At 47.5% G+C, this 23,267-nt stretch overlaps 1 protein-coding gene across 1 annotated transcript in view; it reads right to left on the reverse strand.

Moving 5' to 3' along the window:
* The window catches only part of LOC122396267 (circadian locomoter output cycles protein kaput), a 127,834-nt gene that overhangs the window by 18,836 nt on the left and 85,731 nt on the right, over nucleotides 1-23,267 (reverse strand). The window contains exon 3 of the mRNA XM_043394500.1: nucleotides 10,863-10,981. Coding sequence (XP_043250435.1) covers nucleotides 10,863-10,981 — 119 coding nt within the window. The remainder of the gene's footprint in view (nucleotides 1-10,862; nucleotides 10,982-23,267) is intronic.

Here is a 23,267-nt window from a genome sequence, read left to right on the forward strand (position 1 = left end):
CTTGGGTGTTTTCGAATTTACCGTGTAATTGTATGCACCTGAACTGAATTCAAGTCGAATACTTTCGAATTGAGTGCGTTTGTAAATGTATCTGAAAACACTGGAATTGGATGTTCTCGAATGAAGTACTTGGGAATCGAATATATCCGAATTGAATAGTACCGACTGCAAGGGATTGAAATTGATTGCTTCCACAATTCGATGAAATTAAAAAAGGACGATACTCCATAGCTTCAACCCCTCTAATTTCGCGCAAGCCCCTGAAAGCCATCCCTCCGTAAAAAGGAACCGCCTCGAAAGCCATCCCTTGCTTCCCAGACACCATAACCGATTGACCTGGGGGATGGATATCGAAGCGATCGCATGCGCGACGGATGCTGCGATTTGATTGGTTAATCCGGAGGGTGGGTTTCTCTCGGTGGTCACGTCAATACGGATCCGCGCGGAGGGTGAGCTTCCCCCGAGCTTCAATCGAGCCCCTGTACCACGAATATAAGCTGTAATAGGATTTTCTCGCCGCCTGCGCCCCGCTACGTCCCCTCGAAATGGCCGACATAGCCATTTCTGTAAAGCGCGCCATACCCTCGGGACCATCCGTAATCGGCTCGATTGCGTTTAGACTTCGAAACGGGTTTGGATCGCTGGAAAATCGCTTTCCTGCGGCGATCCAGTCGCCACGCAACGCGGAGGAGGAAAATTCAATTTGCAAGATGGATAAAAGTGACGCGAATGGACCCGAAGATCCGTTTCGTACGAAAGTGTGGTCGAGTCGCTGGTGGATCGGAGGTAGGGGTTAATCGGAAAATGAGTCCAGACGGTGTCTGGGGTCCGGGAAGTATAGTGGAAGACGAAACGAGAAGAAAAATCGACGGATTTTTATTTCTCGCGTGAGCGACCAGCAAATCAGTCGCGTGCCGGTTGCGAGTATTCGCGTGTTCCGTCCAAGCGTGAACTTCTAATACCCCTTCATCCTCACCTTGACTCTCGTGTATTAGCGGGTCGCCAATAATACTTCACGCACGAAATCTTTCCATTTTCTTCGCTCATGCAACTGGAAGTCACGGGCACGGACACGGGCCAGTATGCAGATCTTAGAAATAACTAGGATCGGAATTATAGCTCTCGATACCGCTGGCTGGGCTTTCCTACGTGCAATTTTCTTTCTAATTCGTTCCTCGAACGTGCGCATCGTTAACACTTTGCACGTTACCCCGCGTGGAAATGATCCTATTTATCCTAATCGCACAATCTTTCATACTACTTAAGAGGGCACGATAAACAGGATCTAAATCTTAACTATAGAAAGATCCTTTTCTCAAGGGGGCGGTGGATCAAAAATATTTAGAAACAACATTTAAAAACCATTTTCTTACAAGTAATTCCCTAACGTGGAACGATTCCTAATGAAAATCCTTCGCAAGGAAAATCTTTTAAAGAAAGGGTAGTGGAAATATAATATAAGAGACGTTAAACATCTATTTAATATTAAACGCCAATTTGTATTCTTTGTAATTTCTCTATATCATAGGTGTTACAGATCCCTATCGGAAGACAAGCCGTAATAAATTAGATGGCGAGATAAAATTTACTATTAATTACGGTTATCCTTGTTAGGTCTTCTGGAGCTTCTTGACTCTATGCTCCGTGCATCAGACTTGCACATAAATCAGATAATCGACGTACGTTTTCCAGTGCGTCTGGAATTTCATTAATACAAATAGAAAGAGACCTTTATTCCGCGGAGATCGCGTTTATGGACACTAAATGCAATTACGAAGTAATTTAATCAACACATAATTCATTACACGTCGGCAATTAACGTCCTCCTAGACATTACTATGTAGAGATCACCGTATAAGTACGTACATAAACTTCTCACATTTTTTATAAATAACGCCTAGCACACGCAACGCGCTTACAGATGAATCTAGGAAAACGTTTTTCACTTTACAATTTGTCCGCATTCGTTGATTCATGGTGGCTGCACACAATAACCGAGCAAAAAGTTTCGAGACTCGAATTGAGTACCGTACAGTTGATTTCTTCCTAGTCGAACGTTTTTCAATTTCAAACGAATAAATAAACTCGAGTGCATCCGATCGGTGAGCGCTCGGTTCCTTTGCATACGCTTTGAAAGGGTTTCGTTCGGGGTGATTCGATTGGACAAGGTAAATTTGGTTACGCAATAAATTCATAACGAAGTCCACGTTCATTAGGGCTACAAGATTATTCGTTTTCTCTCGATTTGCGTGTGTTTGGGAGGGGTGCGGTGGCTCATCGACAACGGGCAGCTTCACCAGCTGCAACTTTGTCGTTCGTGCGTACACCGCTGATAAGGGTTTTTTAAGTCACAGCGCATACACGACGGGGCAATCATTCTATAAATTTACTGCCTTTTGGTTGTATCCCGGAGGCCATTCCTCCGACGGATCGCCGTTTGGAATATTTGCTAATTAAGCGCTTGAGCATCGTGTACCACAAGGTGGTACGACAAACGACGTCTTTCAGCAGGCCTCTTAATTACATGTGCATACATGTTAATGAGAACTCCGTAACTATCGTGTCGCAAATGGTCCTCTCATTAATGAGAGCTAGGCGATACTACACGCGTTTCCATATTCTTTTTTCGCGCAATTTGCCTCGAGGTACGAACGAAACGACTCGAACAGGACTTATTGGCTGCAAGCAAAAACGGGTAAAATTTTGTTCGAATTTTTCTATCGTTCATATAAATTATATAGATACAACGTGTATAAATTAGAAATTACGAAAGTTCTGGTCTATTAGAACGGTTACCAAATACCATAAATCATTACCATCGGCCTAAATCATCTAACGTGACCCGAAAGAAATAATAAAAATAAAATAACCGTCCAACGTAAACACTCGAACGATAAAATAATAATAACCACGATAATGGCCTTCGTGAAAGGTTCCATGCTCGGGCGTAATTAATTATGGACACTGTTAGGGGCTGGGGTGGGCGCATAGTTGTAAAGCCACTACGAAAAAATCCCTGCGCCATTTTGTTAACGTCTGAGTCGGTTCGGATGGCTGGACGGCGCGCTTCCGGAAAACGTCGAGCCGGGAAAAGTTGCTCGAAAGTGTTTTATAGCCGCAAATGATTAATCGCATCTGCATCTCTCCGCAACGGCGACACACTCGGGCTGGTTTCTTGCCCCGTCCTGCGCCAACCATTCAATTTTAATTTATCGCGAGGATTGAGCTGTCCTAACTGGACTTTGCTTTCTCCACACCGGAGTCGGACGAATTTTATTTACGAATAACGTGGACGTTGAGAAAAATTCAGAAAAATTCATCAAGAAATTCTAGTTAGGGGCTAGTTTACGAGCGAATTGAGAATTATTCGAAAATGTCATTTGCCCAATTCTGTGTGAGACGCGTGACGGCGCTAGTATCGACTGCGCATTCTAACCTCTTCAGACTTGTGCGTTGCAAATCATAGATTGGATGTCGTTAGGAATATAAATTATAAAAATTGTAGTTCCGTCGAGTATTGTTCATGTTTTTGGCGACTAGTTTCGTTAACATCTTTATTATCGGAGTTAGAAAAGCCCAACACGAAGGATCTGTTTTTCTGAGGTGTCTCATTTCGAGCAACTGCTTATTCGTTACACGTCAAATAAAATCAGAAGAGGAGCAAAGTAATTGACAGAAATCAAAGATGAGCACATGAAAGATCAGAGTAAGTGAACGTAATGAATGATTTCAAGGAAGAACGAACGTCACTGATTCAAGGATCCATGGCCAGTGTCTCGGCAGTGCCGACGCCAAGGTAAGAGGAAAGCTGGCGATACGTAAGGCGCAAAAGGGGGTGGTATCTAAGGGAGGAAAGGAGCACGCGATCAATACGGGAAGGACTAGCGGTGCCAGACCAAGGCGAGCCCCGTCGACCGCCAACCTAACCTCATATCATCCCATCCCATGCACTCACCTAACCTACAGTTACCTTTGACTCAGCCCGTGTCTCACTGACTCACTACACTCTGCCGATCGCCTCGTTTTCCCTTGCGCCCGACTTCCGGTTATCAGTCTTAACCGCCATTACGGGTATGAAGGAACGCAATCACCAGCCAGAAACTGTTATTTCAAACCGCCGTTCAGGACGAGCGTTGCTTTTACAGAAATTCGCTCGTTCGTTTCGCGGGGAAATAAATCCGTAATTTTATTATCTATAACTAAAATAATAAATAGAGAATACTCCAGATATGTGGCCTTAAGTTACACCTGCACGTATCCGTTTAAGTTTAATTAACTTTGAATCTAAAATCGCGTACCAAATGTAGTGTAGGGAGCAAGAAAAATTAGTCCTCGAAGGAATTACGAGTTCTAGTGGCTTAGACGTTTCGGTCAGCCTTTGTAAGGCCTCTAAAGCAAAACGTAATACCCTTGCCAATGAAAAGATATTAGTCCCTTATTTCCATCTGAAACTCCATTTCTAGGTTAGTTTCGAGCTTTAGAATACGACCGCCAGGTGCTTGCCGTCATATTTGAACAACCCCTTTCGTTGTTTATATTATTTTTGGCGCACTATCATCGACGTGCTACACAGTTCGTCGTGTACAAAATGATCAATGGTGCATTTGAATTTGTAATCGACCCCGCTACGTGGATCCTTTCGTGACCGTTCAAAGAACACTCTCGATACCGAAATAGAAGTCCGTTTAACCGACAAGCTGCCACTTGGCGCTTGCCTCCTTTCTTCAGCGAGCTTTGACACCTGCCGCTCGAATCACATGCTTCATCTCGTGCGACGGTTTTCGATCGCGAACGCAGATTGTTCGTTATCTTCTTTGATTAATCTCGATCCGATATCCCACTGTTTCCGACGATGAACACGGAAAGGTCCCCAAGTCCTTATTCGAAAAAACGTTTACAATTGTAGCGTAATAAAGACGTATCATTATTCTTATAATTATATGATCCTCCCTTCTGTACCGTGAACAATTTCCCTCCACCGAAGGTGCTACTTGTCATTATTTCTCCCTGCACATGTGCCTCGGCTGTTAAAAATATTTGAAGATCTCCCTCGAGATAGATGACAGGCTCAAAGGACACGAAAGATCATCCACGAAGTCTGTCCTTTCGTTGTTTTATTCTTGTAAGCGTCGAATAATGATAGATACAGGAGTTTCACTCGACGCCATTGTTGGTTTCACTTCGTTTAAACGTTTCCATGCGCAAGGGAGATGCGCACACGTACGAAAAAGAAATCTCCGTACGTTTGACCGTGAAGTTAATTAATTTAGTTGATTATCTATGTTTTTCCCTTGCTTTGGTCCACCAGTGGGCTTGTACTCGATGCCTGTAACAGGTAGGCAGCCTAAAAATGGGCGAGACTCTCCGTCTTTGGAACGTTTAAGCTTGCTCCACGCAAGCAGTCCATCGTCGACTCGTGCAGCAGATCACCGCGCTTCAAGCTCTTACTTGTTGCTGATGCTTGCATGTCTGCCCCTTCTGCCTCCTGGCTGATTGCTCCACTTCGTCCTGGCTGGGTTTCCTGTCGTTGAACCGACGAGGTGCATTCGAACCTAAAACTCTAGGCGCCTTCGACGAGTCCGCACTCGAGTTTCGGTTCGCGTCTTATTCGACTGCTCGAGGAATATTCTTCTCCGGTTAATCGACGATCGGAGTTGTTTCCAGGACGAACGCGAGCTCGGGGGCAATCCAGGAAGGGATTATTTTAAATTGAACACTGATTGTTCCACCATGTTGCAAATCCTTACCACAAGTTTAACCTTGTAGGAGTCGATCACGTAACGCCGGTGGATGCACAAGTGTATTTTATTTATTTAGTTGAAGAGTTACGTAAAACATCGCTGCGGAAGTCTTATGCAACGCGTTAACGATTTGGAATAAGTTTCGAATCAATGAAACGCATTTGGAATGATGATTGATAAAAATATTGCAACTGTTTGGGAGGGACTGAAAAGGAGTAAAGCAGTTGGTGAGTTTAGATAAGGGAAACCAAGAGAAAATGGGATCGATCAGCGAGCGCGTTTGTCCAAAGGATCCCGGAGATGTAGGCGGCAATTGGAAGTTCGCTGGAACCGTTGGCGTATAAGTGCATAGTGGAGTATAGTAAGAGGCAGCAGGAAGAAAAATAGCTCGGTTATGATTACGGGTTACCGGTGGCGGGGGGTTGTTCCTGACCACGACCCTCTTTTACCGCTACTGCGGTGTGGCTGGTGTATTAATGCGATACACGATAGCCTGCTGGCTATTAAATAAAAAATATGAGAGCAAAATGGCTGCTTTCGCGGCGATACGTCACCGAGAGGCGTGATTTGTACCAAACCGCGGCTAAAAATCCCTCGATTCCGCCGCCACTGTTACAAACCGCCGTGAGGCGCACGATGAATTTAGCCCGCGGTATCCTATCGACATCGTAGCTAATGAACAGGTAGGGTTGTCGATCGTTGTCTGGGATGAGTTTAACGATAGGAGATCGTGTGAACTGTTTCGCCGAATCAGGTTCCAACGGGACCTGATCGACTCCTCGGGCAGGGGAGGGAAAACTTTGGGAAAGAGGATGGGGAGGTTAAAAAGCTACTCCGTGTTCAGGCTAAATCAACCTTGGGGCAAAGAAATCCTGTGCTCTGAAACTGAGCAACTGGTAGACTCTTAGCGCCAATCCTTCCGTCAGTTTCGAGTCGCCGAAGGGTTCTTGATATCCATTTGCAACGCCTCTAAGATCAACCTTGGGGCAAGGAAATCTTAAGCTGTGAAATTGAGCAACTGGTAGACTCCTAGAGCCAACGTTATCCAAAGTCACTGAAGGGTGACAATCTTTTCAAATTGTAGACTCGAGTTATTTGTTATGTTATTTGAAATAGAATAAATAGCTCTAATAATTCCTACTCCTTCGGGAGTAGCGGGCTACCAAAACGGATGGTAGTAAGGATTCGCTACATCGAGCGGACGGTAAACAACGAAGAACCGATACCGTGCGTAGACTCATTGATTCCATTAATCAGGGGAGCCTGATGGCCCGCTAATGAAAAAAGAAAAGGGACAAAATGGGGATCGGTGTTCCTTTTTCCCCGTGGCGCATCATTCACCGGTCGCGGTGTCAAGAAAAGTATGTTCGAGTTTCATAAAGGAAAGCTGAGAGGCGCGCTCTCGCGACGGGGGGCGCGTATCGTGCGTTTGCTCGGGGTGATAATTTGCAAGAGATGGCAGAAATGGATTGGCGAAGTATGTTCTTCTCGCCGATTGAAAAATCCCTCTATCCTCCCCCTCTCATCTCCCTTCCGCCGCGTGGCCGGCCGAACGGCGGTGTTTTATTGGTTTAACTCAGCGATTTCAACCTGTTCCAGGACGGGGCCCCGGCTGATTAATGCTGATACGGTCGTGCTCGCGACGATAAAAACGAGAAACCCGAGAAACCCGCTGCCCAATATTATTGTTAACGAACGAGGATGAATGGCGGGCCCGATGAAATCAACGTCAGGGTGCCCGGTTCCCTTGGAAAATATGGCGCCGACCGACGATAGGCAAACACCTAAACTTCGCGAAACGGTCGAAGTGTTACGTTTTCATCCACCGGGTGTCCCGTTTCGAACGAGACTCTTCGATGCAAGAAAAAGCTCACGAGGGCAGAAAACACTTGCAAACGAAATGCGACGAAAGATTAAATCTTGGCGTGATCGTTTAATTACAAGTATTAATAAGCAATCGTACGTCGAGATTTACTCCTTCGGATACGGGTCGCCTGACTCATCGAAAGGTACGAAAAGGAAGAGTAAGTCTAATGTACGCTGGTGCCCGCCGACAGATTTACAGTTTCACCGTCGGCGAAACGAATGCAATTTTCTGGCCGCAGAAACGCGCCCTGGAGTGTTGGAAAACGCGCGGTAACTGTCTCGCGCGAGGAAACCTTTGCAGGAGTAATGCATCCGCGGCACCGTCGAGAAAATCGTAAGTATTAAGCGGGAAAGTATCTCCTTGCACGCTATCCTATTCGCGAGCACCGCGATCGCTATCTGCGAAATTGCCTTAAATATTCCGGCGAAAGCGACCGAGGGGACTCGGTTTCGTTTCCGTAAATTATGCAACGATATTTCGTATTGTCACATCCGTGCACGCGTAAACGACGGAATCCTCGTTGGAAATCATTTAAACGAACAACGGGACGAGGAAACGCCGCTACTGTGCGAAGCTCGAAAGTTGTCGAGTAGGCAGAACGCGCGTACGATTGGCTGTAGTGGATAAAAGAAGATACAGTTAAGCAAGTACGGAGGAGCGATCGGTATGGAAGTGAATTGCTATCGTACTTACGAGCTCCTCATTGGCTTTGTTGGTTACGTCATCGACCACGCAGTATCGTGTCTAGAGTCTCAAACAAGTACTTCAATTGACGTTTCGACCCTCGGCTTTGAGTCGTCTTCAGTACACCTACAAACGTGATAATTAAATTTACAAAATTAATTATGCAAAGATTTACAAGCAAAAAGCTATAATAGAATACAAATGTTTGTGTAATTCTTCATCTTTACATAATTGATTTTGTACATTTAATCGAACACACGTTCGTAGGCGTTCCAACGACGATCCGATACCGATCTCTGTACTATTTTCGTTTCGATCTCGGTATAATTGTGGTCAAAGGAGGGGGTATAAAAATTCGATCGCTCAGCCGTAATTTTGAGAGTGCCTGGTGGTGGCGGTCGGCTTGTCATAAACCGGATTTACTGTCGGGCTTCGTAAACTTTATGAGGATCGGCAAAACGCCGTATAACGTGGGCATCGCGGTGGAAAGGGGCGGTCGAGGGGGTGAGGCGAGTGGTTGGAAGGCAGGCGTAGGAGGCCGAGGGAAGTCTCCTCGGAAGGACAGGTTCAAGGAACTCCGCGAATTATAGAAAATACGAGGCCCAGCTAAACGGTTAATTTCTGCTACCCCTGCGCGACTTCTGGCCACGCGGAGTTATTGAAAGTGCCCGGCGAAACTTTTATCGGATTCTGTTTCGTGCGGGGGGAGCGAGCGCGACATCTTCCCCCCGGACGTCTCATCGAATGCATTATCGTTATTCCGTTGTACTCCCGGTATTATTTAAGCAAACTGCGGGGAAGGCCCGCGGTTAATTGGAAGAACGAGTTACCGATGGAATAAAACCCGACTCCGGATACTCGTTTTCATAATCATAATGGGTTCTTGGTAATACGTTCGCAAGCGAATCGACTTTGGTTTGTTGGAGCTTGGAGAATCTGGACAGATGCGATATAAAGATGAACATTCTTAGAAAACAGTCTAGCTGATCCCTAAGTCTAATTACAAGTCCCTAAGTCTAACTAAGCGAAGTCTAGATCTCATTATCCTTCGGAAAAACCCTCGATCCAACACTAGCGACTAGTCTGGAGAGTCCCATATGCACGAACAGCGAGAAGACCTGACCCAGGAAAGACAAATTCTCATTACACAACAGAAAAACGTTTGACGAGTCGGCCTAACTGGACCGGAGCCATCACCGCGTGAAAGACGTCTGAGGCTGATGTATGAGTTCCAGACCTAACCCAGTGACGTCCGCCTCTTATTATCCTCAAAGAAAAGACACTCGAAGAGTCACCGGCGAAGGAGGTTCATCAAGTTCGCTGTCATCCGCCATCAACATCCACCATCGATCTCCGGGCGCCCCGAAAACGACGTCGCCGTCGAAGCCGTCGTAGCGTCCCGTCCGGGAATCAGCTCGTGGCACGAGCTACGTAACACAATTAACGAGCCGGCAATTAATAACCGGCGGTTATAGATGCTGGCAGGAATCGTTCGATCGCATGGAATCGCGGGCACCGCTTCGTACGCGAGAGCGTATCGTTCGCCCCCACTCTGCTCCACGGTTCCCCCCCACTCCCTACCCTTCGAACCCTCCCCTCCCTGGGTCGGTCTCACCCTCGCACTGTTTCTCCGGTGTGTGCAACTAAAACGCAGGAAAGGGAACGTAATAGCCTCGCATGATACACCGCCATTAATCCGTGTATATACCCTTCCATACTTTGGAGGAATAGACACCTCGTACGCCTTGGTTTCATAGCCGGTTCATCAGCCGGATATCTCTCCCCGCTCGCTCTCCTTCGGCTCTTCCTGTCTTTTCCTCTCACTCGCGATGATTTAATTTCGCCTGGTTCCCTTCGATGCTTTCGCCTCCTTTCGGTTCCAGCCTCTCACGATTCCCAAAACGAACGAGGATAGCTTCAGGGTTAGGAGACTGGGAGTTGTTGCTTGGGCTTCGTAGTCTATGGTGGTTGTTGGCGTCTATGCGATTTTTCTCCAAGGTTTGACCAAGATTTGACAAGACTCTGAGTAGCTTTGTAGCATTCCTTTGGGCATGGAGTCCAACTGTATGTCACCTGTTAGGATCGAACCCCAAATGCAGGGGAATCGTTGGAGGTAATTGTAGATTGATCGACTCCCGTTTGCAATTCCGTTCAATCGTAAATTGTCATTTGGTAGAACGTCCGTTTCCCTTTTTCCTGTACATTCATCTCCCATCTGTCCAACCACCCACTCGTACGACCATCGATCCATCATGGAACATGGGCAAGCGTACATCAGTAAATGAACAGACGTTGATAAAAAGGTGCTCCAATTCTGCGTTGCCCCACGAGCGTGTGATGTGTAACTGACCATCGCTCGAACAACTGTATTGCAGATCTTACATGATGAATGAGACGTTGATAACGAGGTAATGGTATGCTCGCGCCTCCCATTAAAAACCTATCTGCCGCGCGGCAATTTACGAATTTTCTGGCACGGTTTTTAAATACAGGGACCCCGTTGGTCCCAGCGGGCCCGATTACGCGTTTCGTCGAGAACCCCGACGATTGGTAATCTTTTAGTCACTCACCTGCAGGAACATTTCGCCGTCGAGATGATGATGGTCGTACGCAGCGAACGCGGCCAACTCCCTCGCTCTATAGTGCGAATCGTGGTGCGAATTTTCTTCCTTGTCTTTGTGCATCACCACTGCAACATAAAGTTACGAGATAAATTGCACCGAGTGACAAATCATTGCCGAGGAAACGGGCTTTGACGTTGAGCTTGGACCAGTGGTTCTCAAAGTAAGGCCCAAATACTCAGAGGGCACCTTAAATACTTTTTTCAGTGGAAGAGGGCGCCTTTAAAAAAACTGTTGAAACCACTAATCCCTGTTATATTATTTGTCAGTGTTTTGAGTCATCCGGTTTAACGATTAATTGCACTGCTATTACGGAGACACGATTTATGGACGAAATGATTCTTGTTACGGTCCGAACCGAAGGACATTCTTTGTAGTTTGTTTCAGTAGATGGAATCTGATTCTACGCGAGTGTATTATTATTTAATGACGCGATTTGGTCCCGTACGTTTTGCAATTATGTCGGGCATATTAAGCAGAAGGAGGGCAGGTGTAACGGCACCAGATCGACGGATTATTGTAGGGCTTAAGAGGAAGTGTCGCTCACATCCTGTCACGTATTGCCGGATCTCCTCGAACGTTCTCCATTAATCTCTTTCCGTCGTTTGATACTTTCGCCGTTCGGATGACGCCTTTTTTTCGTCCGGCAGGGATACGACGATGGGATTACAGGGGCCGCGATAAGGACGACGCTTTGACGGTGGAAACCTTCCATTCCTCTCATGTGGAAGAATTCGATTTGAGGTGATAAAGAAGGGCGCGAAGGTGTTTGGGCCCTGTACCGAGTTCAGGTGTATTTATTTCATTCAAACTCGATTCACCGACTGGATAACGAAGGCTGTTTAAGACTGTGCTTAACGTCAATGGCGTCGAACACGATGGAGGAGTATACAGGGTGGGCCCCGAGAAATAGAGTAACGAATTTTAACAAAATACTCGGCTGGAAATTAGTCAAATTTAGATTGTAATGTTCTCGTTCGACTCAAGATCAAGTACAAATAACGCATCGTTGTTCGTACACGGATCCGAGTGAAAGACATCCCAGCTTGCGCATGCAGGATCGGGGTACACGATTTTCGTATCATTTACACGAAGAAACCGATCGCGGCCGGATAAAATACGATATTTCAGGAGTTTCAGACCGAGGTGAAGTGAAAGCACGGTATCACCGAGTGGCAGACTGTACGAATAAGAACAAGACCACCTGCGAGTTTCGAGCAGAGACGATGGAAGGAGCCGACGATGCGTTTCGAAAGTGAACAACCTCTCGAGGAGCATTTAGCGTCGAAGGGCATCGATGCGTGCATGAAAGATGTGCGACTTCGCCGACGGCCGGTCATAAAAAGCTGCACGCAATACTCTCTGTCAAGCACGCGTGCGCCACGCGACCCTCCGGGCCAGTTTTCATCGGCAAAGTCATCAGAGGAACGCGGTTATTCTCCTTCGTGTCCTTAAGAGGATCTATTAAGCCGCTTTAAAGCACATTCGAAGACACTCTGGTACCCTTTTTACCTTAGCCATTCAGTCAGTGAGACGTATTTCTGTCCGTCGAAGGTCAGTGCGCCAAAGAAGTCTCGATACCGCTGAAATCACCCTGACCTATCTTCCCTACGTCTGTTCCAGAAAAAGATGCATCGATACTTGTATCGATAGTCTCGGTACTCTAGATCCTAGACACCTAACCAGCCATTACAAAAGCTATTCTTGAACGTTCACCTGGATATACATCATATGAAATAGATAACTTCCCAGCTTGCACATCCACGAGCGGTTAAGCGAAACTACCGAGCAGTGCTTCTAGAGCCCAACTAGATACTAGCCTCGTCCGTTCAAGGAATCCTGAAGTCAACCACGGTTCTAGGGTGCATTTTCATGAATAGTTGAGCGAGACCGAGTATCGTTCCGAATCTGGAGTCTCCGGGTCTCTAAATAGACCTGTAAACAGAAGGTGGCCTCCGATTGTCGTCCCCGTGTGAAACGTTCCCGCTTTGCACAGGCGTAGTAACAGGTTGCATCGAACGGGGAAGAAGATCGCTGGTCGATTCGAAAGCCCAACGAGAAACGTCTCGAAGGTGGAACGAGGCCCGACGACGCGTGCAAGAAGGATGAGCAAGACGGAGGTTGTTCACTCGTAAATAGTCGCACGCAATGTCGTGGAGCGGCCGCGTTCTGCCACGCGACCCTCTGGGACAGGATCCCATTAGGATGGCCGTCGGGATAACGGCGTACCGCAGGATGCGAACCTCCGGGCTGCATGTGCTTTATTTACCGTCACGACAATTCGATTTCCAATGCCCTTCGACGGGCCTCCCCCCCTCGTGGCAGCGGCTAACGACCGTGGCTAATGCTTCCCCAATCGATGACTTCTTGCTTCCGGGGGATCGTTGTCTATCTGATCAACCGAGTGCCCGGCCAAAACGTTTACGAACGATCTTACGATTCGAGGTGGACGGAACGAGTGGAACCGAGTGCGAGCAAAAGGGTTTGGCCTGACTAATCGGTAAAAGAGGGTAGCGGCGCGTTTACGACCGTTTTTGTTTCAATTTCTGCCAGAGTTGCACAACTTTACACCTTAGTTACACCGAGGAAAGTAACTCGTAAATAACAACAAAGAGAAGCAAAGTGGCCGGCGATACAGATCGGACCTTACCGCCTATCCGGAACACCGTGAACACGTAGTTCAGCTATCGCGATGCACCCGTGAGATCGGCAATAATAATTGCGTTTCCTCCCGCAAGGTCAACCGTAGGGACAGACCGGAAGCGACGGAATGAAAAGTGGGCGGGGGCCAATAGGAATGCGCGAACGAGAGTAATGGCGAACGCCGAGCACCGTAAACGTGTAAATCTATGCGCGTAAAAATGAATAAATTGGCGTCCGGGACTCGTGCTTCAGTTAACGATTCGCTGTTTTTAGACGCAACGCACGTTCCGAAGTCCAGATAGAATCTAGACTAACTAATTAACCCTTTCGAACCATTAATCCTTTCGGTGTTCGAGTACACCCGTTGTTAATAACGAGGTTCCGTAAACGCTGAAATCTGCTCGCAGCCTCGCGAAATACGCTCTCCGAACACTTTGACTCACCCATACCGCCTTTCGTACGCTGTATGCATTGTTAATTAGTCGAAGAGATAGAGATCGATGCCAAGAGGAATGGAAACTACCGAGAACTTCCGCTCAATTACCCCGTTTCTAACAGGCTCGTCATATTTAGACGTCCCCAGAGTCCAAATAACGACTCCGTCGGACACCCTCTTCCGCCGCGTTCCCTCCTCGGGATGACTTTGCGTTTTACGCATCCTGACTGGTCCGGGCCGGGCTAAGTGAATGGTTAAGTAAGTGATTATCTCCTTGAGCGTATAATCGATCGATGATTAATGGGATCGGCGTTGTCGGTTGCGGTCCCAATTAGGAACCGTCCTCGCCGATCAGCGGGACGATACGCGTGCCGCCGCTTGATTGTTTCGATCCACGTGGCCCTGGACAGTGGGCGCGGTGAGTCGATTTTTAATTTCGACCATCAGCCGCCAAATCTACTTTAGACACTTGGGCTACACGATGTACGCCAATTTCGTGAACGGATAAACGAGATATACAGCGATCCCCCGTTAATGTTCGCCCACGTGAACGTTATCGAGGGAGGTACTATTAATTTGATCGCGTTGCAGGCGAAAGTGAGAAACACCGAGCATGAAATCACCCTAACAATGCTCTAAGCCTAGGTTCTAGAGATCCTACACGTGTATTGATTGCAATTGCGTCACTAGATACCAGAAATTAGCCTAGTCAAGCGATGTTCTGAGACTAGAGTGTCCAGATCCAGTGACTCTGACTAGACGCTAGCCTTCGTGGAACGGATCAGGAGGTTTCCAGCGAGCAATTATAAGGTTCGACCCTCAGATCCGCGGCAAGGATAAATAATGCCCGGTGAATATGGCGGAGGAACGGCAGCAAGAGGTCACGTCACAAGAGAACGCCGGTGCAGGTAATTGGTTCCCGTGGGGAGGAAGAGTACGGCGATAATTGGCCGGGATAAGAGATTACGAGGTTCCACAGGGCGCGGATCGTCGGTTTTTCAGAAAGCGTCCGGGATCGAAAAATGCCGCGGACTGACCTGACGAAAAGCACTTCGTCTCGCTTATCGTGGAAGCCATTCGTTTCCGCGACACAATCGGCTCGCCAAGGAACAAGTATATTAGTGCGCGTGCCTGGTGCTTAATCTTTCATATTCGTTTGACTCGGCAGGAATCTCGGGGTGAACCGACTGTTCTCCTCGTTGGCGTGCGATTAGCCCCTTGTGTCGCCGGCGAAGCGACGCGAAGCCGGCCGAGCATCGAAAAAACCGGCCCGGTGATCGATCACGTGGGCTTCCCAGTGAATTTAATGTTCGTAGACTCAACGTAATTGATGGACACTTATTTGTTCCACACTTTTTAACGCTAAACATCCAAAATGCAGGCTTCGCGAGGCCTCCGGGAGATTTTCAGCGACGATATACAAAACGTTGGCGCTGCTGTCGCCCGATAACCTCAAAATGCAATACCTGACCTAACAAATACGAAGACGAATCTTTGTCACCGAACAATCAGCTACACTAGCTTTTAGCAATTGTATCTTAGAGCACCTCTGAAGTACAGAACCTTTCGTCTAATACCGAGGAGCCAATTATTTTGATCAAAAGTTGAGTGGAAGCCACATCAAGTAACCCTCCATTGTTCATAACGTGGTTCTTTTTCTTAGCAATTTGCTGTTACCTGGCATCGCTGTAAGCTTGAACCGGGCGGCTTGAACCGTGAACGACAAATCGACGAGCAACTCGGAGAAATCGTGGCCGCGTATTCCCGCGGCCGATCTGATATCGCGACCAGAGCCCAGACGCCGGCAGTTTTTATCGAGGCGACGAGCAGCGAGGAAGAGAGTAGTTTCGCAAGCGCTCTTTAGTGCTCGACGCCAAGATACACAAGCGCGACCCCGGTCTGTATGTATATGCATGTACAGTGACCGTATAAAGTAATCCGTCAGACAGAAGTGGGGTGATAATGCATGAGTGCGGTTGCCCCGCCCTATCCCTGTAACCGCGATAAAATCTCTCATTACGCAACGAAACGGACCCTCTGCCCGCTAGACTGTTATCCTTAGACAGGAACTCTAATAAAGCATACGTATGTGGAAATTTATATTTCGTTTCGGAGCTCGGTGTCGCGGCTACGATCGAACCTCGCTGCCCTTCCATTCTTCTCACCCCATTTCTTCCTCCTGGCGGAGGGGTGCAATTTTTGAACGGGTACGCGACGCTATTCCTGACTTTAGGACTTGACAGCATACGCTTCCTTATGGAAAGGCGTTTGCTGTTGGACAGTATGGTGCTCTGATATAGTACATCAGCCATTGCTCACGTTGGCACACCCTCTTGGCTACCTTGACGCTAGATAGGCTCCCAGGTCCACGTTTTTTATTACTAATGTAATTTCCAACCGAGTCGTGAAGAATATACTGGGTACATTCCTAGACCTATCGATGAATAAATCACTAACGCGGGTGCCAAACGTTAATAAACTCTGTAAAACGATTTCTGAAGGACCAGTCGCGAGAAAGAGATCTAAGCAACGGACACCTAGCGGCTAAAATGGGAAACGTTGTGCAGTATGCGTTGTTGTAGGCTAGATTAGTACCAGAGTCGTAACTGGCGGCGTAAGGGTTCGCATTTGAGTGACATAACCTAGATCTAATCTAGACCGCGTAACTATCCCGATGTCTTGTTTCCATGTACAGTAACACTGTCAAAGAATCCTGCTATATTTCAGCGAAACTAGTAATCGTGAACGATAAATCGTTCCATGGCGATTCGACTATGCGAAAATCGTTGGATCTAGGAGACCATTGTTTCCCGGATAGTATAGTTTTCTGTACGTTTGAACACCAAACCGCTCGTTTATGGACAAAAGTTCCTTCCGATGACACACTAGATTGATATTCGCCGTCGTAATGCCGCGGACAGCCGGGAACAGAACCATGTACCAACCGCAATTACCAATGATTACACGTCGCGAGAGGAAATGCGCGCGCGGCACGGCATGCGCATGTGTCATAAACGCGACTAACGTGCCAATTTGTATCTATTGTTAATTAGCTCGCTAACAGCGAATTATCCGCCGAGCGTAAATTGCGTTACCTTAGTCATTATTTCTCCTTTATCGTGCACGTTTCGACAAAATGGTCCGTTTCGTTGGGTGCCTTGCACCTTCGAGAATCAAACGAATTTTGACATCCCCCGATCGTTCGAAACAAAACGAGTCGAAAACGTGGAATGTTTTTTTTCGATCGGAGGCTCCGTTTTTCGAGGGAACGACTTTGGAAGTCGAATGGGGCGCGCGTTCGACTGAAACGAGGCGCGCGCCAAATTGACTTTGGAAGCCAGTTACTTTAAAACTAAGCGTCGTACGAAAAAAATCCATTCCACGATTTCGATCCAGTTTTTCCAGTAGAATAAAGTTTCTCTTGCGTTTATGTCATAATTACAGCTACTTTGTGTACTACCCGCGAAGTGCGCTTGGTGAAAGTTTTTACATTGAATGGACTCCCGTGGTGGAGGACACACGAACACGGATTCCCAGGAAAGTAATTCTTAATGCCGACGGACTCGTGTCAAGGTGACTTCGGCTGCAATCTCGGGCCGGAAACGTCGCGCACACTAACGCACCGTCTATCATCATCGTCGTCATCATCGGTTATCGCGTGGCCTACAATGCACATTTCTTTCGCGTTGCGTTGCGTCGCGCGGGCCCCGCTGATGGGATTCCTTGTCTTTAAAAGCTTCTGCGCTAAACGTGGATCGCTCGGTAGCGAGACACTTTTTTTCCACCGAAGGCGCGGCAGTCAGGTTTTAGAAGCTGCGGTGATAAATGTGCAGGCCAAAGTAGGCCGGCGGGCAACTCACGCGCCACAGAATCGCGATAAATAACACGGTGTGTCGGGATGTTTTTTTAAAAAATATTTTAGAACGCCGCGGATCTAAATTCATGTGGGCAGGCTTCATGGTAATAAGGCGACGTGACACGAATTGCTTTCTAAAAGGCTGATTGTGCGGGAAAAGGGGCGCGATGGGACCGCCGAGATATCGTGTCTTAAGTGGATCGTTCGGTTATGAAAGGTGTACTCGAACGCCGACTGCCCCGACGCGACGTACGAATTAACAGCAATCGCTACTCCATGTTGCAAGGACGTTAGATTTTACAAAAAAAACTGATGTAATAGTTTCCTTTGCACGAACACCCCAATACTTTGTCATACGAAATGAAGCACGAGCCCTTGAAAAGGCTAAATACAGTACCACCTCGCTTCATGCACTCACATCGGGACTATGCTCGAGGAAGATGAACAGTCAGAAGCATCCCAAACGCAGACTATACACGCAATGAAAGTTGCCTTGCGTCTTCTCCCGTCTTCCATCCTGTATACTTCAATGAACCAACTTTGAAATTAGGGAAGACGATGGCTCCCAGCTACTCGGTACGCAAATTAACGAAACCGATGGCTATCTTCCGGCTAAACTATAAACCGAGCCAAGGTGTCTTCTCTCTCTGTCCTAGCATTAAAGTCCAGATCGCGATCAAAGAGCAGAGACAGCGCGCCGCGATGAAGACGAAATTCGTAGGGAGGCGGAGTCGCGCTCGGTCTCAAAGGCGACGCGGCCGCTCGAGAGGCAAATCACATTATAATTAGTGCGCACAGCTGTAGATAGGAGGGCGAATTGTATTAATGCATTCCGTTGTAGGGCTCTATCTAAGCGGCCGGTATGGTGTCCCTGTAGCGGAGGGCCCAGCTGTCGGCTGGCGACTATACTGCCCCGCGACACGACATCGTCATTTATCACCGGGCGCCGGCTCCTCGCGTAGGTTTTGCTACATTACCTAATGAGTTTCATAACCGAATTAAATTTTTCGGCCCGTCCCGGAGTGAAACGGGCTGGGCATCGTTAGCGAGCCAACGGCATTAAACTTGCCAGGATTAATCTGTGCCGCCATTAGCCTGGACACGGTCCTTGTCCTGCAATGCACCGGCTTTACAGATCCTTACAGATCCGCGGATTCGTAACATATCGTCGAGAGCACCAAACAGTTTTGCTCTCAACAGTCACCATCAAGAGTAAGCTTCTCAGATGGATACGAGACCTACTGGTTAGAATCTTAACCCCCTTTGTAACGCTTAGGATTGAGGACTAGGAAGAATGGAATCAGGGATACTTATTACCCCATACCACAGACTATCATTCTCAGCATAGTCTGTCCTTTTACCGTAGAGAACTTAAGAGATGCCCTGAGAGGAACACAGGCCCTATAAACATGGTTCCTCTAGCTGCTGTTGAATTTAAACTACCACACAGACAGATACAAGTCCTGACTTACAGGAACCAGTGCGTATTGTTGAATCTAAAGGATATTGAATTTAACAGAGCCGTGTTCTCGGGTGAAAGTGGAGGATGACCTCTGGGAGATGCTTGAGAAAATGAATTTGCGACGGCCGTGCGCGGCGATAACATTATTCGGAGTGGTCCATTCGGAAGCAGCGCGCTAACACTCGACAAACTGTGCAAACACTCGCCGATTGGTCGGCCGTGGCGGTTCAATTGAGCCAGGGGTAATGTACTTTGCTTGTTCGGGCCACTCGTATTCCGTTTCGCTTGCGGTTCCACTCACGGCTGTCGAACTTTCGTGCGAAATCGATCGTCTTCCGCTATTCTTCTTCGTGCCTTTCAGTAGGCCGCCATTTATGTTATGTACTCGGTCGATAAAAAAGTTCCAGTTCGTTTTAGTGTGCTCTTAAGGTAGCCAATGGTCGTAACTTCGTACTAAATCCAACCCACACGATTTCGAAAGCTTCTCACCGCGTCTTTTATAATGTTATACTACTTTTGAAGAAGATTATATGTTCGCTGCCTCGCGGAGGAATTTCAGTTTATTATCCACGTATTCTCTTCTAAAGGGCACTGATAACATTTCAATGGAGTCCGTATCTGGGCTTTTTCCAATCTCCGATTCGGTCGAGGGTCGTACGGTAACGAAGCAACAACGACTATTCCCGCGTAAAATCATTTAGACTGTGCAACCGAGGGGAGTCATGGATCATTGATGGGCCGCGAGCCTGCGGGAATCCGAGGAAACAGCGTCCCCCTGCACGCGGTTTTACCGCCGCGTCTAACTAGAATGGATCGCCATAATTTTTCAGCCAACCGAAACGTCCCGGTCCGCAAACGAGCCTGACAAAATACGGAAGGTGGGAATACATTATCTTGGCCATTTGTACCGGTCCCCGAGTTTCCATGTTCCGTGCTCCGCGGCTTCATGAACGCGTTGATGGTCCGGCGTTTGTGCTTGTCGTTCCGCAAACAAACGAAAAAACTGCTCCGCAGTCGGGAATCTGAACTCGGAGAAGCGCCAGCTATAAACGCGACTCATGGGAATCACAAATGCGCGAGCATAATAATCTTCATGGGCCCTGAACCACTTGGTCAGTTTCTGTCACCATTCGTTACTGTTCCATTTGTTGCGCATCCAAGGGGGATACGGTCGAATCTTTACGTGTAAGATAGTTGGGTCGACTTTATCTAAGATTCTAGGTCTAGGATAGTTCAACGATCCCTCGGTTCAAGGTTTGGTTCAGCCTGTGGCTCCACAAGAGTCCTGATCGATTCCCTAAATGAATAAATACACCTCCTGGAACAAAGAATCCCTCAAGGGAGACATTTCGTTGGCGAAGAGTCCGCTAACTGGCCGTATTATAATAATTGCTGGACGACCTACGCAAGCTGTTTCCTGTACGATCTCGTCTCCTGGCTTCAACCCTCGTTCCGAGCCGTCTGTCCCCGATCATCCGGACCGTTTCGCGATCGAACAGTACCTACGCGTCATCCTTCTGATTTTATCGAATTTAATTAGCAAACGAACCGGGCCCAGCCAATGACCATGACTCGCTTACTTGAACGGCCGACCGGCGGCCATTAAATTTCGATTAATCCGTCTTGCTCTTCCCTCGTGTGTAATTATTTTGTCCCGTCGGAAGAGGATCCACCGAGTTTCGAGGCAGGATAAGGCTCAGGGCATTACGCTTAGCAGTATACTTTCTCAGCGATTCGCTCAGTCTCCTTGGGAATGTTCCATTCCGAACTGCCTGATCAATTTCAAGAGTTTAAATTGCCATCAGAGGTTGACTTTTGTTTCTTTCTTCGCCAATCGCGTGTCAGAAAATTATTATTTATTTCTGTTCTTGATTTTAAGTCATCCCTTGTTAACGTTCGTTGGCTCGGGCCTGAACGCAAACGTTATCGAGGGAGATACTATTAAGTTGTACCTGATGAGTGGAATAGAGAGAACAATTCTAAAGTATATATGTAGTCTTTTTTTACAAATTGCATGGTAGCTCAATAGCGAAGGCAATTTACACGCTTTCGAGGAAGTTTGATTAATTTAATGACAAGGCTCGCAACGTTCGCCTCGTCGATGGAGTTCCAGGAATCGGTGGGGATGGCTCCGCGAACAATATGGAGGGAAAAAGTAGCGAACGTTAACGAGGGACTGCTGTAATTCCTTGTCTAAGCGATATTGAAACGCTCGTTGGCCGGGTTTCGACGAAAACTGTCAGATTCCGGATTCTGAGGAGGTAATTGGTCGCGATTAATTAGTCCCCGAACATAGCGCGAGCATTACGCAAAATTTGACGCTCCCGTCTAATGATAGAGCATGTAATGTCGTGTCTTTATCGTGCGCGAGCACGCGTACGCGGCTCGACGGCAAAAAGCTGCGCTCGCGCGATCACGGTTTGCAGACTTTAATGCGCGATCCAGCGCGGAGCGGGAGCATCGGCTAATAGTGGCTCGCAATTACAGATTTTATCGACGGCGCATCTTCCTTTGCTTACCGCGCGCTTTCTCACTCGGAAATAATACACCGCGCGGCTCGCAATAATAAACGGAAGCGTCGTTATTTGAACTGAGAAAATTAAACCGATCGGCTCGCTCGTTTATTAGCGTCTGACACGTATATGCCATTCGTGCGCGACAATCCTGTCATACTGGGTGTCCTACAAAACAACGCCATATTTTTCACAACACAAACGCTCGAAATCGATACTGGATTTCGCGATCGTTGATCGTATCTCGTAAACGAAGAGTTACCGAGCCCACGTTCTCACGACTGTTTCCCATTCACGCGAAGAGAATAATATCAGATCGAGACCACCTATTTTGTTGTCACCCGGTAGAACGCTTCGTCGACCATTTAAAAAAGATTTTGATCGGTGAATTTGAATTCCATTCGGGGCCGTCCTTCTCGATGGTCAAGTATAGTGATCGTTCGAAACGAAACGACGACAAACCGTCAATTTCAGAAAACCGTAAACACATTACGACCGATCGATTCGAAGAAACATCCATCGGATGGACGAGGGTCGATCATCGTTCGAGGACCAAAAGAAAAGGGAAGAAGAAAACGGTTTCGTCTGGGAGCAAAGTCTTCACGGGCGAGCGAACCGCGTGCAGCATGATTCGATTACACAGTTCAAATGAAATTTGTAATTTAATTAGTTTCGTAGTACCATCGAGGCGAGACTTTTTGCCTTCTTTCGGAGCTCGCGTGCTCGTTCATACACGTGAGCCGCCGTCGGCCTGCCGAATTCAAATTAACCCTCAGGCCAGCTCGTAGCGGCAATTTTCTTTTCCCACTCTGTCATTCCTGATAAACCGTGCATTATGCTCGAACGCGCGCGGGATCTCGAGCAGCCCGCGGCCAAAGGAGAATGAAGAGATAACAGAATTAGCCGTATTAATCAGGAAACGGGCCGCTCCCCCTGCGTATCGTAATGAAAGGCCGCCCGAAGACCTTACCCTAGGCTTTTTCGGCTGAAATTCGACAGCATTTGCGTGTCACAGACGACGTTGATCTCGACAAGAGAGTATCAACCCCCGGGATCACCGAAATTGAAGAGGAAGAAACTTTCGCGAAGATTGATCGTTTCTTCCGGATCCCACATTCCCAAAGGATCCATTTTAGAGCCCCAGAAATTGATACTTGACGTTCCTTTCTCGAGAAATTTCATTTTATATCAAGCCTCGAAAGAATATTTGCCGGAGCGTGAATTTAAATATAACGGAAGTCTGTTTCCCATGGCGCGAACGATCGTAGTTATGTGTAATGGCTACTATCGGGGGGTTTTAAAACCCACACCTAGGCAGATGTACGGCTCCTTGATCGCGCGTAAACGCTTAAGGCCGGTCTATCGAGCAGCTGCTTATTTACTCCGAACTTGTCCCGCGAGACACAGTTTCTAACGAACTTCTAAATTACCGTTTTTGCAACTG

This window comes from Colletes gigas, unplaced genomic scaffold (assembly GCF_013123115.1).
Source record: "Colletes gigas isolate AHSC1104 unplaced genomic scaffold, ASM1312311v1 Colletes_gigas_Sc00007, whole genome shotgun sequence".
NCBI classification, from domain to species: Eukaryota; Metazoa; Arthropoda; class Insecta; order Hymenoptera; family Colletidae; genus Colletes; species Colletes gigas.